We start from the raw sequence: 18459 nt of genomic DNA on the forward strand, positions 1-18459 counted from the left end.
TTGAAACAAATTAGTTATAATATGAAAGACAAGGTGAGGCAGGAAATGTTTGATAACAAAAATTTATCGTCGTTTTTTGTTTTTAAGACAAAAAAAAATGTGTTTTTAAAAAATATATTTTAGTTGTTTTCTATTATTTTCTAAAAACTATTTTAAGAAATTATTATATAAACATGTAAGATGATTGAAAATAAAATACTACATATTAAATTATTTTTAAAATATATTTAAAAATATTAAAAATATATTAAAAATATTTTAGGTTTTCAAATAAACTTTTATTTTATAAAAATTAAAAAACGGTTTCCAAAAATTGTTCTCAAAAACCATTTTTCAAAATTATTTTCGAAAAACAAAAAAAAGTCATTTCAAGTCAAAATATCTCCTTAGTGGATATTTATTAATATGAGAAAAATCTTTTATATATTTTAAGATTATTAAATACATTGGCTATAGATATCTCATGTTGTTAGATATTAAAAAAGGCTGCTATTGCCACAAGATTTTTAACAAATAATTAGAAATTTTCAATAAAATAATAAATTTTCTATTCATATTTCTATTTTTAATAACCCTTTCAAGCACAATTATAAATAAAAATATATATTTTCATTTATTTTTATTTTAATAAATCATTTATAGCAATAGATACAAATAGAATAAATTTCTTGTTTCCATTCTTATTCCAATTATCAAAACATGAGTAGAAATATGGCATTCAACAACTATCATACCAGATACATGGTTAAAAAAGAAACGACAAAGGAAAATAATTTTTGTTTTTTTTCTTTTAAATCAAATTCATTGAAAGGAAAAGGGCGGCATGGTGGGAGCAAGAGAGAGAAAAGAAGGGACGCGGGATGCGGAGTATATATTAAATGGGTGGTTTACGTTTTACGTGTCTGCAAAGTGTAACGTACGTACCGTTGCCTTCCTGCCTCTGCCCTCCCACCACCACCATCGCCACCACCGCCACCTTTCGCCAAACCCATACGAAATTCACCACCAAACCAGCCTTTTCTGGAAATGAGGGAGGTGGGTTTTTAGCCATACTCCCATTTGCAGCAGAGCCAAGAGGTTACTTCTCTTCATTCTTTCTTTTACTTTAATCTCTCTCTTTCTGGGTTTTCTACATCTGGGTTTGAGTTTCTGGCGTTCGGGTTGGATGTAGGAATTGGAATTGGTACAGAGCTTGGCCCTGCAGGACGTGGACCGTTTCGTTTTCTTTTCTTTTTTTTTTTCTTTTTCCCCTTTTGTTGTTGTCTAATGGGGAATTCATCTGACAATGTTCGTGGGCTTATTTTGGCCCTCTCTTCAAGCATTTTTATTGGTTCTAGCTTTATTGTTAAGAAGAAGGGTCTCAGAAAAGCAGGGGCTTCTGGAGTCAGAGCAGGTTCGATTCTACTCCTTTCCCCCTCTTATTATAATCTACAAAGGAGAACATTCAGATAGAGTCAATGAGTTCTGGGTGTTTGAGGTTATGTGTATGCAGAAGCCCAAAATGCTGAGATGAGTAATGATTATAGTAATGACTGTAATTTGTCCCATATAAAGGAAGGCATAATGTACTTCTTATTCTGGACATTCCCAATGTAATAAAACATATATTAAGTCTCCAGTCGGTATCAGAATCAGGAATTCACCGGTTTGTTTCAACTGGGTGTTCATAACTCTAATAATTAATGGGAAGAAGTGTCCTATTAATCATGGAAACATATGTGTGCTTTTCCATGTGTTGGAGGAGGACTTTTGACTTCTTTGGAATGAGTGTTTGGGTTTCATATCGACAACTTCCCATTTCTGTGTTCTTGGCTTATAGGATGACTTTTCATTATTGTTACTTTGGCTCCTCTGATCAGGTGTTGGCGGGTACTCATACTTGTATGAGCCTTTGTGGTGGGCTGGGATGATAACTAGTAAGTTCTGACAAATCTTCAAATTCTGTTTGAATTTGTAAGACCCTGATATTCCATTTGTTGCTTTTGAATATGAAGTCATTATTAAAAAGATTATAAAGTAACTATTGTTTGGATTGTCTTTTAGTTTTGGACATCAAAATTTAGTGTCATGTCAATGATACAATAAAATTTTAATCTTTTGAATCCGAGAATTGTGTGCGAGTATATGTTATGAACTTGAAGTCAATAATAGTTTGTTGTCTTTGAAGCAGTGTTAGAGATTTGGAGACAAAATAAAAAATTAGCACAAAAAGATTGAATCATGTTGGTTTCATGTGAAATAGGTGGTAATTTGTATTGCAAAAAATTCTAGTATTCCTCTGATTTATAAGTTTTGGGAGATTTGTAGTTGCCAATTTACTGAAGAGTCAAGACCAGAAAAATTAATTCGCTTGATTCTAGATTATCGTATGATGTAACATACAATCAATTCTGAACAGAAAAGGCTGAGAAATTTGAAAGAGAAGAGAACAATCTCTTCTAATTCTAAATTAATTTCAAATCACAAGATTGTCCTCCCAACAAAAAGTCATAAACTATTCCTCTTTTCTGTGAAGAAGAATCTAACTCCAAATAAAACTCTAGTCCTACAAAGAGCTCAAATTCCTAATTTTTTCCATTACAAGTTATGAATAGTGAACTTTCTAAAACAATCTAAGCTAGCCATTATTCCTAAAACATGGGGAAAATTTAGAACCACTGGGACAAGGAAAACTTGTTTCGAGGAAAGTTATTTCCCAAGGATGGCAATAGCTCATCACCATGTGTGATTTCTTGTTTTGCATGGATCAAAGATTGTGCCTTGGGAGGATCATTGATCTGGAAACCAACTTTTTTCCTTTCATGCTTGCCACTAACGTATTTCAATGAGGAGTAACTTACCATTTCTAGTCTCTATTTTTGTTCCAATGACTCTCTGGCACAGAATTTTCACTTTTGCAAAATCTTAATGAGTATGATATTGAAGATCTTGCCTCTCCTTTCCATGGAAAATGTCCATTTTTCTTTATGATGTCTTGAGAGAGGTGCTGGTCTTTGGAAAGGGTGTGTCTGTTTTGTTCAAAATCCTTCTTTTTTATTCAACTCAATCAACTTCTAACCAAACTATGAATCTGGTAAACTGTAAATTAGAGGAAAAGGAAGAATTTATTAACTGAGGAATATTACAACACTGTCCTTAAGAGTAGTTTTACCCCTTGGAGTTGGTAAGTCGGTATAGCAGGTAATAGTGCTCTACTATTTTGGGTACGATAAAGAAGAGAACATAGCTTACACTTGCTTTGTTCTGTGAACAACCATAAGATTGTCCCCTGATCTTGCAGAATAAAAAACAGAATGACAAACGATCAATGAGATACCAACCAATACCAATACCAACAGTTTGTGGCCCATAAGAAGGTGAATTCTAACAGTCTTTTCATGTCAAGAGATTCTGCAAAGCTATTTGTTTTAATAAAGGTGTGTTATATATGTTGAATATGATGAGATCCACAATTCGCCATCTTTTTTTTATTGTTCAATTGCCTCTTGCTGTTGTCGGAGGTTGTTCTCTGTAGCTAAGATTCTTTGGGTGGTTAGAACGATATCCTAGGTATGTTGGTTGGTTATTTCTAGGGCTTTAGCAAAAGGGCCAGGAGCAAAGCAATTTGGTCTTGTGCTTTGCTTTCTGCCTCATGGATGATTTGGCTTGAGCAGAATGTGTAGAAGATATTTGAGTTTGGTGGTGGTTTATGTATGATCAATTGGCAAGTAGAGTTTATTATAAGATCAGTGCCAATATTCTTGATAAATGTTAGTCAATGAAAATAAATTAAGGTAACTCACTCACCAGCATAGTATAATCTCCAGTCTGAATTAGCTTCTGATTTCACTGATTATACAAGAAATGGAGATGAAGTTATATCAACTCTCACATTCACACCATTGTAACTTAAACACAATCCCAACAGCCTAGCATCAATGACATATGTTAAAATCTCAAAAATGATTGATAGGGATGACTTACTCAAAGTTGCGTGAGACTTTTGTCATGTTAAATCCTTATCCTATCATATTATGAAAATCTGGAGGAACCATAATAAATAAGTGGATTGATGTCAATGTGTCATTAAATGGTTACTGTGAGGAGAGTTACTGTTATATCTTATTCATGAAAGTTATTTGGATTCATGAAAGTTAAGACTTAATACCTAAGTTGCAATTTTCCCCATTAGATACCCCTGTGCACATGAGACCATAAATAATTTCATTCTTTGGACCAAGAAAAATTATAGAATTGTAAATATATGGTGGAAGTGTGATGAACCTACAGTGAATAAAAGAATGAAAAGTTCTTTTTTACATCTATTTACTCTTCTGAATCATACCCTTTGAATTCCACCACTCAGGATTATTATGTCCATGCTGGGTACAATATTGGTTACATAAGGTTTATTTCATATTTGTCAAATAAAGGTCCCTGAACATTTTATGGTTACTTTTTCTCCTATTGCTTCTAGTATTGTTTTTCTACAATTATGTGAAATTCCTTCCTTCATGCTTTGTGTTTATGCTAAGTTTCTATGCTTTTATAGTGATTTTTGGGGAGATAGCTAATTTTGCTGCTTATGCATTTGCTCCTGCAATTCTTGTAACCCCTTTGGGAGCTCTAAGCATTATTTTCAGGTATGGCCTAAGATAGATTTGCCATCCAAGATTTAAGAAAAGTAAATGAAAAACATTCTAAAGAAAATTTTGCTTCTTGCAGTGCCGTGTTGGCTCATTTCATTTTGGAGGAAAAACTGCATATCTTTGGCATACTTGGATGTGTCCTATGTGTGGTGGGCTCTACTAGCATCGTTTTACATGCTCCACAGGAAAAAGATATCGAATCTGTTAAGGAAGTATGGAACCTTGCAACAGAGCCAGGTATCTGAAGTTGTACACTCAATACTGTATTCCCTTGGTTTCTATATCTTTTAACTTGTAGCCTGTGCTAATTGCTAGAAGTTTCAGCTTTTCAGGTTACTTATTTGTATAATTTGCATGATTTTAGAGCTTTAGTTCCTCATGCACATCCATTTTCTAGAGCTAAAGATGATTTTGGATTTTCACATAGTGGAAATAAGAGATTGATTCACATTACATAAACTAGCAAGCAGCAAGGCCAATTTTTTTTAGAAATTCACCAAAAACAAATTCTTAATAATATGCTAAATTAAATGTTGTATTCTCAATAGTACTGTGAGATGATGCATGGAGCAAAATCAGTGGCATGATCAGATGTAAAATACGTTATTCCAAGAACTCAGCTATGTCAACAACAATGAGTCTATTCTTTGGTGCTTTATTTTTATTTGTGTTTAAAAACATGTATCATTTGGGAGGGTCAAGCTGACAAAAAAAAATCCTTGATGTTGACAGGTTTTATAGTCTACGCTTCCATAGTACTGGTTTTGGTTCTCATCCTTATTTTCCGATTTGTGCCACGTTATGGGAGCACCCATATGATCGTATATGTTGGAATTTGTTCACTCATGGGCTCTCTTACGGTGTGTTTATCATCTTTGAAACTTGTGCATATTGAAACCATTAATCTGATTCTCTTAGGTTTAATGTCGTGTTGTTGGCAGGTTATGAGTGTGAAAGCATTGGCAATTGCTTTGAAACTGACGTTTTTGGGTACAAATCAATTTATCTACTTTCAAACATGGTTTTTCACCGTGGTTGTGATCCTTTGTTGTCTTCTTCAGGTGAACTATTTGAACAAGGTAATTCAGAAATTAGCTTTGAAAGTATATGTCATTGTTATACATTAGTAAATACTAGGGTGCATTATTGGTTGGATATCACATTCTCCATTCATCATAATGGTGAACATAACATTGGTCTGAAGGTCACTCCCAATTCCTTACTCTTGGGATTTGAGTGTAGATTATCCTTTGCATACTAGTCTTAAACCAGCATCAATATGGCCCAAATTATCCAATTCCAACAAATATTAGAATTATAGAGCAACTAAAAACTCAAACTTTGATCCATTATGTTTAAATAAATTCCAAAGATCCAAGCTAAAACTAGCTAAAACATACCCTAATCACTTCAATTATTACAACCTAAAATGGAAGTGATAAACCAAGTCTACGCTCAAAATGAAAAAATATTTTCCTAAAAAATGGGAAAAAAAGAAAGGAAAAAGGGGAACTTTGTCTTCTAACCCTGTAAAAGCTCTATGATCTAGTAATCCCACACCTATCTTGCCTCATCAATGGATCATGTTATAAGCTACATAGGGGTGACATACCAGGTGGATCAAGAATTTAAAGAAAACATATCCTTCGCAAGTACATCATTCAGAAAACATGCTTGCTCTAAAATTAATATTATCAACATTACAGTCTATCACTACTGTTTAACCCTGACTCTGGTTATGAATCAAACTTGACATAAACCAAGAATTTCAGGTATGGGTATTACTCTTAATCTTACATTTGTTCCATGATAAACATGTCAATAAACTGGCCAGTCATGGATAAAGAGAACTGTGGACCTTTTATAATTTTCTGCCATGGGCAGTGGAAATGGGATCATAGCAATTAGAAAATTAGTGAAACAAGTAGGAAACATATTGTATGAGAAAATTTTTCATTGGGGATTTAGTTAAATGGTAGCTGGGTCTATGGATTGGATTGAAGCAATTCATTGTGATGATTAATGGGTGAAAAGTTATTTTTCTGGTTTTAGTTATTGAATTTGTAGCTGGGTTCATTGTGTAATTTTGGCTGAAAATTTATAGGGTATGCTGTAATACCAAATTGAAAAATCATTGTAGTTTTATAGGCTGTGACACCGCTACTGGAGTTTGTCTCAATTTGTGGATTCTTATCAAGTTAAATTTAGTCCTCTTTTTTAATCCTCAATTAACCAATTAATCACTAAGAAAGATTTAAGCAATTCAATGTCATTGTGATATGCTGCTGCTGCATGCTGTGCTGTGCTGTGTATTTGAGTATGTTGTGATGTGTGTAATGGTGCTGCAGAGATTTAGAGGTAAAAATGATCACATTAAATTTTTATGTGGAAACCTCATCAAAGGTGAAAACCATGAGACTATCCAAGGCTGTGAAGTAATCCACTATTGAATGGATGGTTACAACAGATTAGTCTTATAGAGCTCAAATTCCCCTGACCAGTCAACTTGATTCATCCCTCCTCATGCGAGAGCCCAGTCTTATGGAACTGATCTAGTCTCTAGATCAGCTGATCAAATTCAATTTATGCCCTCCTCTCTTTGTACCTTAAACACCTAGCCTTGTTCTTCAAACAAGATGCTCAACTCCTGATGCTTCTACTTAGAGACCAAAACTTATACATACACCTTAACGCGGTACTAAGGTACTCAACCAAAATTGAGATATTTAACTTCAATCTTTGGAACTCCCTGTGGCTCTGATTGCACATTCTCAATTTATTCTTGTTGATATTTCTAGAAAGATAAAAAAATAATGAAATCTAGCCAGCTTGGTAGAGAAGCATGAACAGAAAATCGGATTAGTAAAACTTCCAAACAGTCTTTATCTGGCAGAATTCTGATTTATAATTTAATGAGAAAAACCATAGCCTAAACTAAAACTCTTGGAAATAGTATATCCATGAACCTTTTTGCTGTCCTGTTTTGCCAAACTAGAAGATTGGTACTTCTGTTCATGAAAGAATTCTATAACTTTCCAAGATTTGGAAATTGGCTTCCTTGTTTTTAGCTTACTCTTTCTGAGAGCAGGCTGGCAATGCATGCGTAATTTATCTCGTTCCTTTCACTAGTTAATATAGCGAACTGTACTCCAATATTACAATCAAGATGATAAAGATCAATCATATAACCTCAGAAAACTCTCTTTCCCTACAAAAAATGTAGCTAGAAGAATATAAATATGATATTAAAAAGCATGTTATCAAATGTCTCTGACTGGTCTCCATGCCACATGCATCTGCTTGTCCTATCCCTGGGTCTCAGCATTGGATCTCCCCAAGGTTTTTGTTTCATGGAATAATGGCATTCTATCCAGGAAAAATTTTAGAAAATAACATCCTGAGAAAAAATCAGAAACCAACTTCCATCATTTTGGAGGTGTGTAATTGTTATTAACAATGCACATATACTCTGGTGTGACAAAGCAAAACAGTAATGAGGTTTCCTGAAGACCATTTACAGTTCTACTCCTCTCGAAAACCATGTGAGCTTAGTTTTGTCAATATCATTATTTCTGACCAGAAATATTAACCCTCATGTAATGGCATCAGAGTGCAACATCCTGCATCTCTCTCTCTCTCTCTCTCTCTCTCTCACACACACACACACATATGCATATACAATTGCACAAAGGGTCAACTCATTTACTAGTTCTTTTATTCATGAAATAGAGGATAGTAATTAAAATCCACATGGATTTGGAAAATGGGCCAATAGCTTTAGCATAAACACTCTCTCCTTGGAATAAACCTTATTGTTCCTTTATATCTTGCTTCCTTAAACAAAAGGGTTATGGATATTAGGTTTTAGCAGTACCATGGCATTGTGATTCAGCCAGTCTTATTTCTCCATGGACCAAAACATAATGGTAACCTCGTTTTTTATGTTAGATTATCTAACATATATGATAACCATTAAGGAACTTGCCATGAATTTTTTCAGTATCTTCAAGCATGGTTTTATTCTATTATCTGAAAGCTGAGTTACAAATACTCTTTGTTCTTAAGGACATTAATATTTTTCTGAGTCCCTTGGTATTTATCTATAATTATCTCTTCATCTCCTTCTACATAGTGAGCCTGTGCAAACCCTCTTTGATGAAATTTGCTTCACACTAAGAGCAATGGTATTCAGATTCTTGACATGCTCTAAAGTTAATTTATTTTAGAAATTTTAACTCCAGTCCTATTCTAAGCAGAATCTGGATCTTGATGATGGCTCGTCTGTGTAGGCACTGGACACCTTTAACACGGCTGTTATATCTCCGGTGTACTATGTCATGTTTACTACCCTCACCATTCTTGCCAGCATGATCATGTTTAAGGTGATTCAACTAATACATTTCTACTGTTCTTTGGAAAGGTTTAATTTTCTCTTCTTTATTCTTTACAATGTCAGAGAAGTATCAGGGAACATTTGGATATAGCATGGAAGTTGACTTAGAGTTTAAGGTAACTGCATCGTAGGTCTATTCAAGCAATATTGTTGTGTTCAGAAGAAAACAAAAGGTGGGAAGTGGGGGGTGGGGGGTGTGGTGGTGAGGGGCATGCTAGTTGATGGCTACCATTCCTTTGGTCCCATCCTTGATCTATTTTGTACAAAAAAATGATGTATGTGCACAAAAATGATGTATGAAACACAATGGAGTAACTGAATTGCACATGCATCTAAATGTAATCTTTGTTTAGTGCAATGCATTTGCTATCATGTTGGGATGGTAATTGTCATCTGCAGTTTACTCCCTCCTGATTGTGATTAATATGCTCACATACTATCAAACATGTTCTGAGAAATTTCATTTCTCCATGATGATTATAACTGGGTTAATATTCCCATATACTTGGCGCAGCATCCTCTGATAATACATACATAAATTATCTAATAAAGTAAACTCTAGGAAATCCAGTATCTAATGAAAACTAAGTCATGATTGTAGTCCAGTTTGATTTGATCAGAGATGCAAAAATTTGAAGCCTGTTTTATTTGTTCCCTACTGTGGACTGGATGCTTCTCAGAATCATTAGACCAAATTTTAATAAATGGTGATTAAGGTTAGGGATTCAATTGTTGTGAAAGCAATTCTGTAGTTGAGGGAGAGAGAGAGAGTCTATACCTTCGTTGGGCACAACACATGGAAAGTATACAATTAGCTCCAAAAGAAAGGAATATTAGCAAAAAAATGAGACCAATGAAGTAAAGATTTTGAAAAATTCTTTAAGGTCCAAATCGGAGCTACAAGAAGTCTAGTTTGCACCTCTATGATTGTTTTTTTCCTTTTGTTTTATTGATCTCTTTCATCTTCTATGTCAACAACATGAGAAGCTAAACCACCCTCTTGGCAGGGTAGTGAGGTGCTCCCCCATATTTAATATATCTATATCTATATATCTATCTATATATCTATCTATCTATTTATCTCTCATTGAAAAATTGTTACCAAATCTTTTAGAGAAGATCCATAACAGATTGAAATCATGTTCTGTACCCATTGATTTCCAACCCAAATTGGAAAAAGTTCGTGTGTGCTTCTCTAGGTTGGCTTAAAACACAATTGTCCAAAACAGGCACAAAGGACACGTCTTCCAAGCTTTCCTTGAGCAAAGATCCTTTGAAAGAGTTCAATGCCCAAATCAATCCCTTGTCTAATCATTACGAATACATTTTTCCACTAGTCTAATCTACTTTTAAAGCTGGTCCTCCGTCTTTGTTAGACTTCATTGAGTAGTTGTGCTCTTAGTAGTGGGAGAGTTTTTGTGGATTTTGACTGTGTTACCTTTGCCTACAGACTCCCTTTGTATATCACCTGTGTGCTTAAGGTGTGCCTCTCTCTCATTCTTGCTCTCTCTCTCTCTTTATTTGTTCTTTTTTTTTGTTTTTTTGTTATGCACCTTTAAGATATTTTTACTTGCCTATCAAAAAAATTAGAAACATAATAGTTAGGCCTTAATGCAAGCATGAAATTCATATATGTTCCTAGAGGATACACAATTTTTTATACAGTCATACTTAGTCCACAAGTGCTTCTTATACAATTTTTTTTTTTTAAATTTAGGAAATACTTCTCTTATTTATATCTGGCAATTAACTGCTTCTCTATACAACTGTTTCTTATGTAAATGCTTCTGATAAAAGTGGCATAACTAAATCTGTTTTACAAGAAACACTCCTAGATGGACTTTAGTCTAGGTGATTTATATGTGCTTTCTTATACATTGTCTTTTACACTTAATGTTAGAGTAAGATATTGGATCGAATAATGGTTAACTTATGAAAGTAGATGTAATGAATCATGGAAAATTACAAAATTCTAGAACCAACTTTTCTTTATATAGATGGTATAGCAGCTTTAAACTTGAACTTCCAAATGTTTTAACTGCTTCAGATCTAGATGTGACTAATCATGGAAAATTTCAAAATTATAGAACCAACCATTCTTTCTATGGATAGTATGGAAGCTTTAATCTTGGAACTTCCAAATGTTTAGCTGCTTCAGTTCTAGAGAAAACACATGCAACTTTCTGAAGTTCAAAACTAGTTGATGCATGTCATATTTTGGTATAGTATTTTATTTTCTTTCTTTTTTCTTGTTTTGTGTGTGTTTGCGTGTTTTTATTTTTTGAAAAATTGTAGATAATATCATTTTTATATTTGATGGCATTTCATCTTTCCTCTATTTAGTGTTGTATTGTCCAGACAACTTTTTGATTATGAGTCTATAGTTTAATTAATTTATTTGTTAATTTAATTGTTTGTTCTTTTCTTTCCTTTCCTTTCCTTTTCTTGGTTGAAATTCAGGACTGGGACACACAAAATGGATCACAAATTGTCACTGAACTCTGTGGTTTTGTGACTATTCTCTCTGGAACCTTTCTCCTTCACAAAACCAAGGATATGGGAAATGAAGAAAGCAAACATTCAAGCACTTCCCTTGCTTCTCAAGCAAAGAATTAAACACAAACTCAAAGCTCTGGATAGACAGACACTAGATATTTTGCAGTGCTATGGTCACCTTTCAGCTATTTCCCCAAGCCATTATACAATCTTCAAGGTTTGATGAAAGTCACTGTTTTCCAAACTGACAAATTTTAGAAAGCATGAAATGTTTGCAGAGTGAATAGTTTCATCTCCTTGATGCCAGGTTATGGGGATTTGCAGTAATAGTTATAGGGATTCCATCATACTTAGCAGTAGATTCTTCCTTTTTTCTATATTCTTTTCTTTACCTGAAAAGTTTAGTACATGAATATGTTTTCAAATTGTTATGATTGAGTGTAGGAGAAATCTTCAAAGCAGTATGTAAATCATTGATGAAATGGATGATATCTTTTTCTCAGTACGATTACTCAATTTGTTGACACCGAGAAGCTCACAATAAACTTAGCCTCCCTGTGTGGTGTTTGAACTTAGAAAAATGCAACTGATGATACAAAATGTCCTATCTTCTTCATCATCTTCATGTACTTTGAATTCAGTAAAATTCTACTGATATGTTATGTAATGTAGAATAAAGATTCTGATAGACTTAAAACAAAATCTCAGAAGCATTTCTCCTATTCTGGGCACTTCCATTCTGAGGTGTTTTGGTTGTAATTCAGTGATTGTACAATTGCTCTCAATTGCTTTCATGGTTGCAGTTTGAAGTTTCCCTTTTCGTTTTTAGAATAAAAATAATTTATAAGAAGTAGAAACATAAAGCAACTGCTGAATTCTACAAAAATATAATTTTGTGATTATCTAAAGCTTATGATCCTCCTGTGCTAACTGGACTGCCTTGTTGACATGGGTTTGCTCTCTATTGGGCTTTCCAAAGAAGTGCTACAAAGGTTGTTATCTCACTACCACAAATATGGGGTTTTGTCATGAATTAATTTGTGATAAAGAAAGAGTATTTTGAGATAAAGGATTTTTTTTTTCCATAAAAAATTATTCATGGCAAGTTTGTTGCTATGAGACCATGAACAATTATTATTAATCATAAAATTCTACAATGTACACTAGTCAAAGATTTCTTTGTCCCATGCAAATCATTTACTATAATTATTCAATATCCATATGAAAAATAGGCCTAAATCAGAGACCTTTTAGTATATTTTGATTCTATCTATTCTACAAATATATCAAAATAAATAAATAATATCAACCTAATCCTTGTATTAATTTGTAACCCTCAAAGAGTCATATGAAGTGAAAATTTCATGTACGGTTCTGTAATAACAATGGAAGTAGTGATGTTATCATCGACTACGATTATCTCATAATTCAAGTACAATTGATATAGTTGAGGCATAGTCAAATTATGATTTTTGAGGTAGAATTTGTGGCATTAACCTATAGGGTTTATCGTTTTTCTAATTTGTTCCCCAACCGAATGCGAAAGATTGCCTATTGATTTACTAGAAGCAGAAGAAGAATTAGTAGTGTGTTATCAAACCAAATAAAAACAAAATTTGTGGTGAAATTTGTTTTTCTATATAAAATATTCTTAACATCTATCTCACCAGACGGTTTAAAATACATTCTTCATAATCGATTCAATATTAGCCTTTCAAATGAAAGAGTTGATGAATACTTTTTCTTGGTCGACTCAACAAAAGCATGAACCATGTGAATTACAATAACATTGAAAACCAATATAATTTCTACCAACCTATAATCTAATTTTCACCAAAATGATCAATATATTCAATACTACTTCCCATCGGCACCCATCAATGTCCGCCTACTTTGTGAACAAATATTGGTCTATGGTACATGTTCATCATACATGATTGAGTTTATTCCCTGCTATCAGGCCTGCCAAGTGTATGGTTGGTTTTACCTTTCCTACACTATATAAATTTGTCCCAGGCTCACTTTGTGCTTAGGCTGCAATTCCAAAATAGTCTCTATTTCTATTTTCTTCTTGCCTGCAATTCTATCTTGGTGTCAGAGCCAAAAATGTCTAGCACTACTTCCTCTCCGACAACCCTAACTGCAAATCCCCAAAATATTAACCCAACTCCAACCTCCAGTCCGAACATTACCCAAACCAATTACCCATCTCTTTCTTAGCCTCTAACTATCAAACTTGATGAAACGAATCTGCTACTCTGGAAAAATCAGCTTCTGAATGTGATCATAGACAATGGGTTAGAAGATTTCATTGAGGAAGAAACACCTATACCAACCAAATTCTTGGATGATGCCCAACTGCAGATCAACCCACTCTTCATACAATGGGAACGAACAAATAGACTTGTCATGAGCTGGATCTATTCTTCCTTAACAAAGTATGGTAGGAAGAATCATAGAATACAAGACTACTCGGGAAATATGGGGAGCTCTAAACAAAGTTTATCAATCTCCTTCGATTGCTACTATGCTAGGACTGAACTCTCAGCTTCAGAGGATTAAAAAGGAAGGTATTACCATTTCTGAGTATCTTGCTCGTATTAAGGAAGTCTTTGATAAATATTCTGCCATGGGTGAACCATTATCTTACAGAGATAAACTGATGTATACCCTGAATGGATTGACCGAGGAGTATGATGGATTTGTGACCTCCATCTATAATAGATCTAATAAGCCTTCTTTCTAAGAGGTTCATAGTCTTCTTTACACTTATGAATATCAGTTGGAACAAAGGAATACTACACAACAACTTCAATTTCCTCGGGTTAACCTCACTGCTTATTCCGGCCAAAACAAATTTCACAAAAATCAGCAACCCAATTTTCCCAAATACCCACAAAGTTCATATTCATCTTTTCCAAACAAGCCTATTAATCTTTATCAATCCTTTTGTCCAAACTCCCAACCTAGCATCCTTGGAAAGCCTCAAGGACAACCACAATCATCTTCTAAATGGTTTCAGAAACAAGGAACTGGAAATCTTGGACCAAAGCCACAGTGTCAAATTTGTGGGAAGTTCAGTCATATAGCCTTAAATTGCTGTCATCGAGCCAACTTAAACTACCAACCATAGTTTCCAAATTCTCAACCCAAGCCTCAACCTCCAAATTCCATAGTTGCAATGCTCACTACTTCAACATCTCCCACTATGCCCTCTAATAACTATGATACTCCTTGGTATATGGATTCTGGAGCAACACATCACTTTACACTAGAGTTTGGCAACTTAACAGATCCTTGTGTGTTTACTGGTGATGAGTAGCCTATGGTGGGCAATGGTAAGTCAATTGGAATTTCACATATTGGTAATGCTATGATTTCTAGTCTTGTGAAACCGATTCATTTAAAACATGTCTTGCACACTCCTCAAATCTCAAAACAACTCATCAGTGTTTGTTATGATAATCAAGCTTTTGTTGAATTCTACCCCTCTCATTTTCTTGTGAAGGATCAAACTTTGAGGAGGGTACTTCTTCAGGGAATACTTGAAGATGGACTCTAAAAAGTTTCATCATCAGCCAGTACTTCGCCATCCCTTGTTGTCTCCTCTTCATCAGCTTCACCTTCAGTTCCTGCTACTCAACTATCCTTCAATCGTGCTCAAGCCTTCATCACTCAGCATAATAATACCGTATTGTGGCACAATAGACTAGGACACCCTGCTTCTAATGTAATTACTCAAGTTATGAGGAGCTGTAATTTGAAATTTTCTAAATCTTTTTATTTTTGTTCCTCTTGTCAATTGACTAAGAGCCATAGATTACCCTTTATACTTTCAGAATCTAAAGCAATGAAACCTATTTATTCTATTCACTATGATCTTTGGGGTCCTTCCCCTATCTTATTTGTCACTGGTGCTCGTTACTTCCTTCTTTTTATTGATGATTACTCTCGCTATACTTGGTTTTATTTGTTAAAAAGCAAAGATGTAGTTTTCTCCTACTTTCTAAAATTCAAAAATCTCATTGAAAAAAAAATTAACACAACTATTAAGGCCTTGCAAACTGATTGGAGTGGTGAATTTGGCCGCTTGAGTCTTTTCTTGAAAATCTTGGTATTCATCATCGCCATTCTTGTCATTATACTCCCCAACAAAATGGGCGAGTTGAGTGCAAAAATTGTCATGTTGTTGAAGTTGGCTTGCCCATGTTAGCCCATTCTTCTATTCCTATTTCCTATTGGCCATATGCATTCCAATATGTTGTGTACTTAATCAATAGATTACCTATAGTTGTCTTGAATAACAAAACTCTCTTTGACTTGCTTTATGATAAATCTCCTTCTTATTCTTCATTTCGAGTGTTCGGTTGCTCCTATTTCCCATTTTTAAGACCTTTGAATCAGCATAAACGTCAATTTTGCTCCACTGAATGTGTCATTCTTAGGTTTAGTCCTCACCATAAAGGTTATTTGTGCTTAAATAGACAAACAGGTCAGATTTATGTTTCCTATCATGTTGTTTTCAATGAGTTCTCTTTTCCTTTCACTTGTTCTTCTTCCTATCCTCCTCCTTCATCTATGTTTACTCATAATCTCCTCATTTCTCTTTCATTTCCTTCCTCAACCACTCCACATCACATTTCTATCTTACATTCTTCTTCTTCTTCTTCTTCTTCTTATCCTTCCCTTCATTGATCTACATTCCCAATGTCTTCTTCTTCTCCTTCTTCTCCTCCCACATTTCTCTCTCCTCATTTCTCACAGGACACTCATCCCACTACTTCAGTATGTCCAATTCCATTTGCTATACCTACTGACTTACCAGAATCTGTTCTCCATTACCCTCCACCTCCCACCAACACTCATTCCATGGTGACTAGATCCAAGGCTGGGATTTATAAACCAAAAACTCTTGTGGCAACATTTGATTTCCCTGCTAATATTGCTCTTTTTTAGCCTACCTCTTTTCACCAAGCAATCAAATATGCTCACTTGTAAAAAGCTATGACTACAAAATATGAGGCTCTTATTATAAATGATACTTGGACATTGATGCCTCTACCACCTGATCACAAAGTAGTTGGTGGCAAGTGGGTCTTTAAGGTCAAGCTCAAACCGATGGCTCCCTTGAAAGATATAAAGTTCGGTTAGTTGCTAAAGGTTTTCAACAAACACTTGGTTTGGACGATTTTGAAACCTTTAGCCCAGTTGTTAAGCCCACTACTATCCGTATTGTTTTAAGTTTCGCTCTTTCTCTTCAATGGCCTATCAAACAGTTGGATGTCCATAATGCATTCTTAAATGGTGACCTATAATAAACTATTTTCATGGAGCAACCCCCTGGTTTTATCAGTGCTACCAATCCAGGCTATGTTTGCAAGTTGAACAAGGGCTTTATACGACCTTAAGCAAAGTCCTCATAGGTGGTATACAAAGCTCAGTACTTATCTACTGCAGTGTGGTTTCCAAGGCTCCAAATCTGATACTTCAGTGTTCTTCTCCAACAAAGGCTCCTCCATTATTATTTTGTTGATTTAAGTGGATGATATTATTATCACAAGTAGTCACTCTGTCTTGGTGAACTCCTTGATTGACCAACTACATAATCAATTTGCTCTCAAGGGTTTAGGGTATCTTTCTTATTTTTTGGGCATTCAAGTTACTTGTACTCTATCAACCCTGCATTTATGCCAACACAAGTACATTGTTGATCTCCTTCATCGGGCTCAAATGTTTGACTGTATGCATGCTTCTACTCCTATGAGCACCTCATCTTCCTTGTCCTTGTATGATGGTGAGCCTCTTTCGGATCCATCTTTGTATCGCAGCATTGTGGAGGCTCTACAGTATTATACCATCACCCGACCTGACATCAGTTTTTCTATCAACAAGGTCTGCCAATTCATGCATTCTTCGACCACAACTCATTGGCAAGTTGTTAAGAGGATTCTTTGTTATCTCAAGAGTACAATTTCTCATGGCATTTCTCTTTAACCATCTACTGATCTTTTTCTCACTTGTTATACTGATGTTAATTGGGTTGGTTGTCCGGATGATCAGAAAAGTACAAGTGGTCATTGTTGTTTCCTTAGCCCTAATTTGATTTCCTGGTCTTGTACTAAATAAAAAGTTGTTTCTCGTTCAAGTGTTGAGTCTGAATACAGAGGCCTTGCTAATGCCGCTTTAGAACTTATTTGGATTGAAACATTTCTCACTGAACTACACATTCCGTTTTTCACTCCCCCAGTCCTCTTTTGTGACAATCTCAGTGCCACCCATCTTGTTGCTCATCCCATTTTGCATGCTCGTACGAAGCACATTGAAATCGATTATCATTTCATTCGTGATCGTGTGCTCCATAAATCCCTATTGGTCAAATTTACACCTTCTGAATAGCAACTTGCAGATATCCTGACCAAGCTCCTGCCTGCACCTCGCTTTCAAAGTCTACGAGACAAGCTAACTGTGCTTCACAACCCTCTTTGCTTGCAGAGGGATGTTAAACAATGTAATTAGTTATGCTCAACTATAGGAAATGATACTTTGTATCAGGCCCTGCCATGTGTATGGTTTGTTTTACCTTTCCTACACTATATAAATTTGTCTCAGGCTCACTTGATGCTTGGGCTGGAATTCCAGAATATTCTTTGTTTCTTTTCTCTCAATTCTCTTTATTTTCTTTGTTTCTCTTTTCTTCTTACCTGCATTTCCATCTCCTACCAACATAGATAATTGGCATTTCCATGACTGTAATGAGGAGGCCCATGCTTTTGTATATGCCTTGGAAAATTATCTTTTTTTTCTTCCTAGGAAAATTACAATTGAGGTATAGATGAATCTCATAAAGGGCCTAAAAAAGCATGTAATTGATGTTAGGGATATAAAATGTGAGAGATAAAAATACTCTTAATTAATAAATATATAAATAATAGTTGCAAATAA

At 34.7% G+C, this 18459-nt stretch overlaps 1 protein-coding gene and 1 long non-coding RNA gene across 2 annotated transcripts; both read left to right on the plus strand.

The window, feature by feature from the left end:
* The first annotated feature begins 855 nt into the window (after positions 1–855).
* Positions 856–12041, plus strand: LOC100262398 (probable magnesium transporter NIPA2). Its single transcript, XM_002263460.4, has 9 exons — positions 856–1077; positions 1172–1393; positions 1860–1916; positions 4532–4622; positions 4705–4865; positions 5361–5488; positions 5570–5707; positions 8918–9010; positions 11482–12041. The coding sequence occupies exons 1-9, from the start codon at positions 879–881 to the stop codon at positions 11635–11637; spliced, it is 1245 nt and encodes a 414-aa protein (XP_002263496.2). The 5' UTR covers positions 856–878; the 3' UTR covers positions 11638–12041.
* Positions 12042–13562: 1521 nt separating this feature from the next.
* LOC109122574 (uncharacterized) lies at positions 13563–18145 on the plus strand. Its single transcript, XR_009465709.1, has 2 exons — positions 13563–14087; positions 15026–18145. It is a non-coding gene; the product is annotated as an uncharacterized LOC109122574 (long non-coding RNA).
* The last annotated feature ends 314 nt before the right edge of the window (positions 18146–18459 follow it).

This window comes from Vitis vinifera, chromosome 5, assembly GCF_030704535.1.
Source record: "Vitis vinifera cultivar Pinot Noir 40024 chromosome 5, ASM3070453v1".
Taxonomy (NCBI): domain Eukaryota; kingdom Viridiplantae; phylum Streptophyta; class Magnoliopsida; order Vitales; family Vitaceae; genus Vitis; species Vitis vinifera.

Coding starts and splice junctions, on each gene's coding strand:
- LOC100262398 (XM_002263460.4), top strand. CDS start 879: ATGGGTGGTTTACGTTTTACGTGTCTGCAAAGTGTAACGTACGTACCG. Junction 1,917..4,531: donor GTGGGCTGGGATGATAACTA/GTAAGTTCTGAC, acceptor ATGCTTTTATAG/TGATTTTTGGGGAGATAGCT. Junction 9,011..11,481: donor CCAGCATGATCATGTTTAAG/GTGATTCAACTA, acceptor GTTGAAATTCAG/GACTGGGACACACAAAATGG.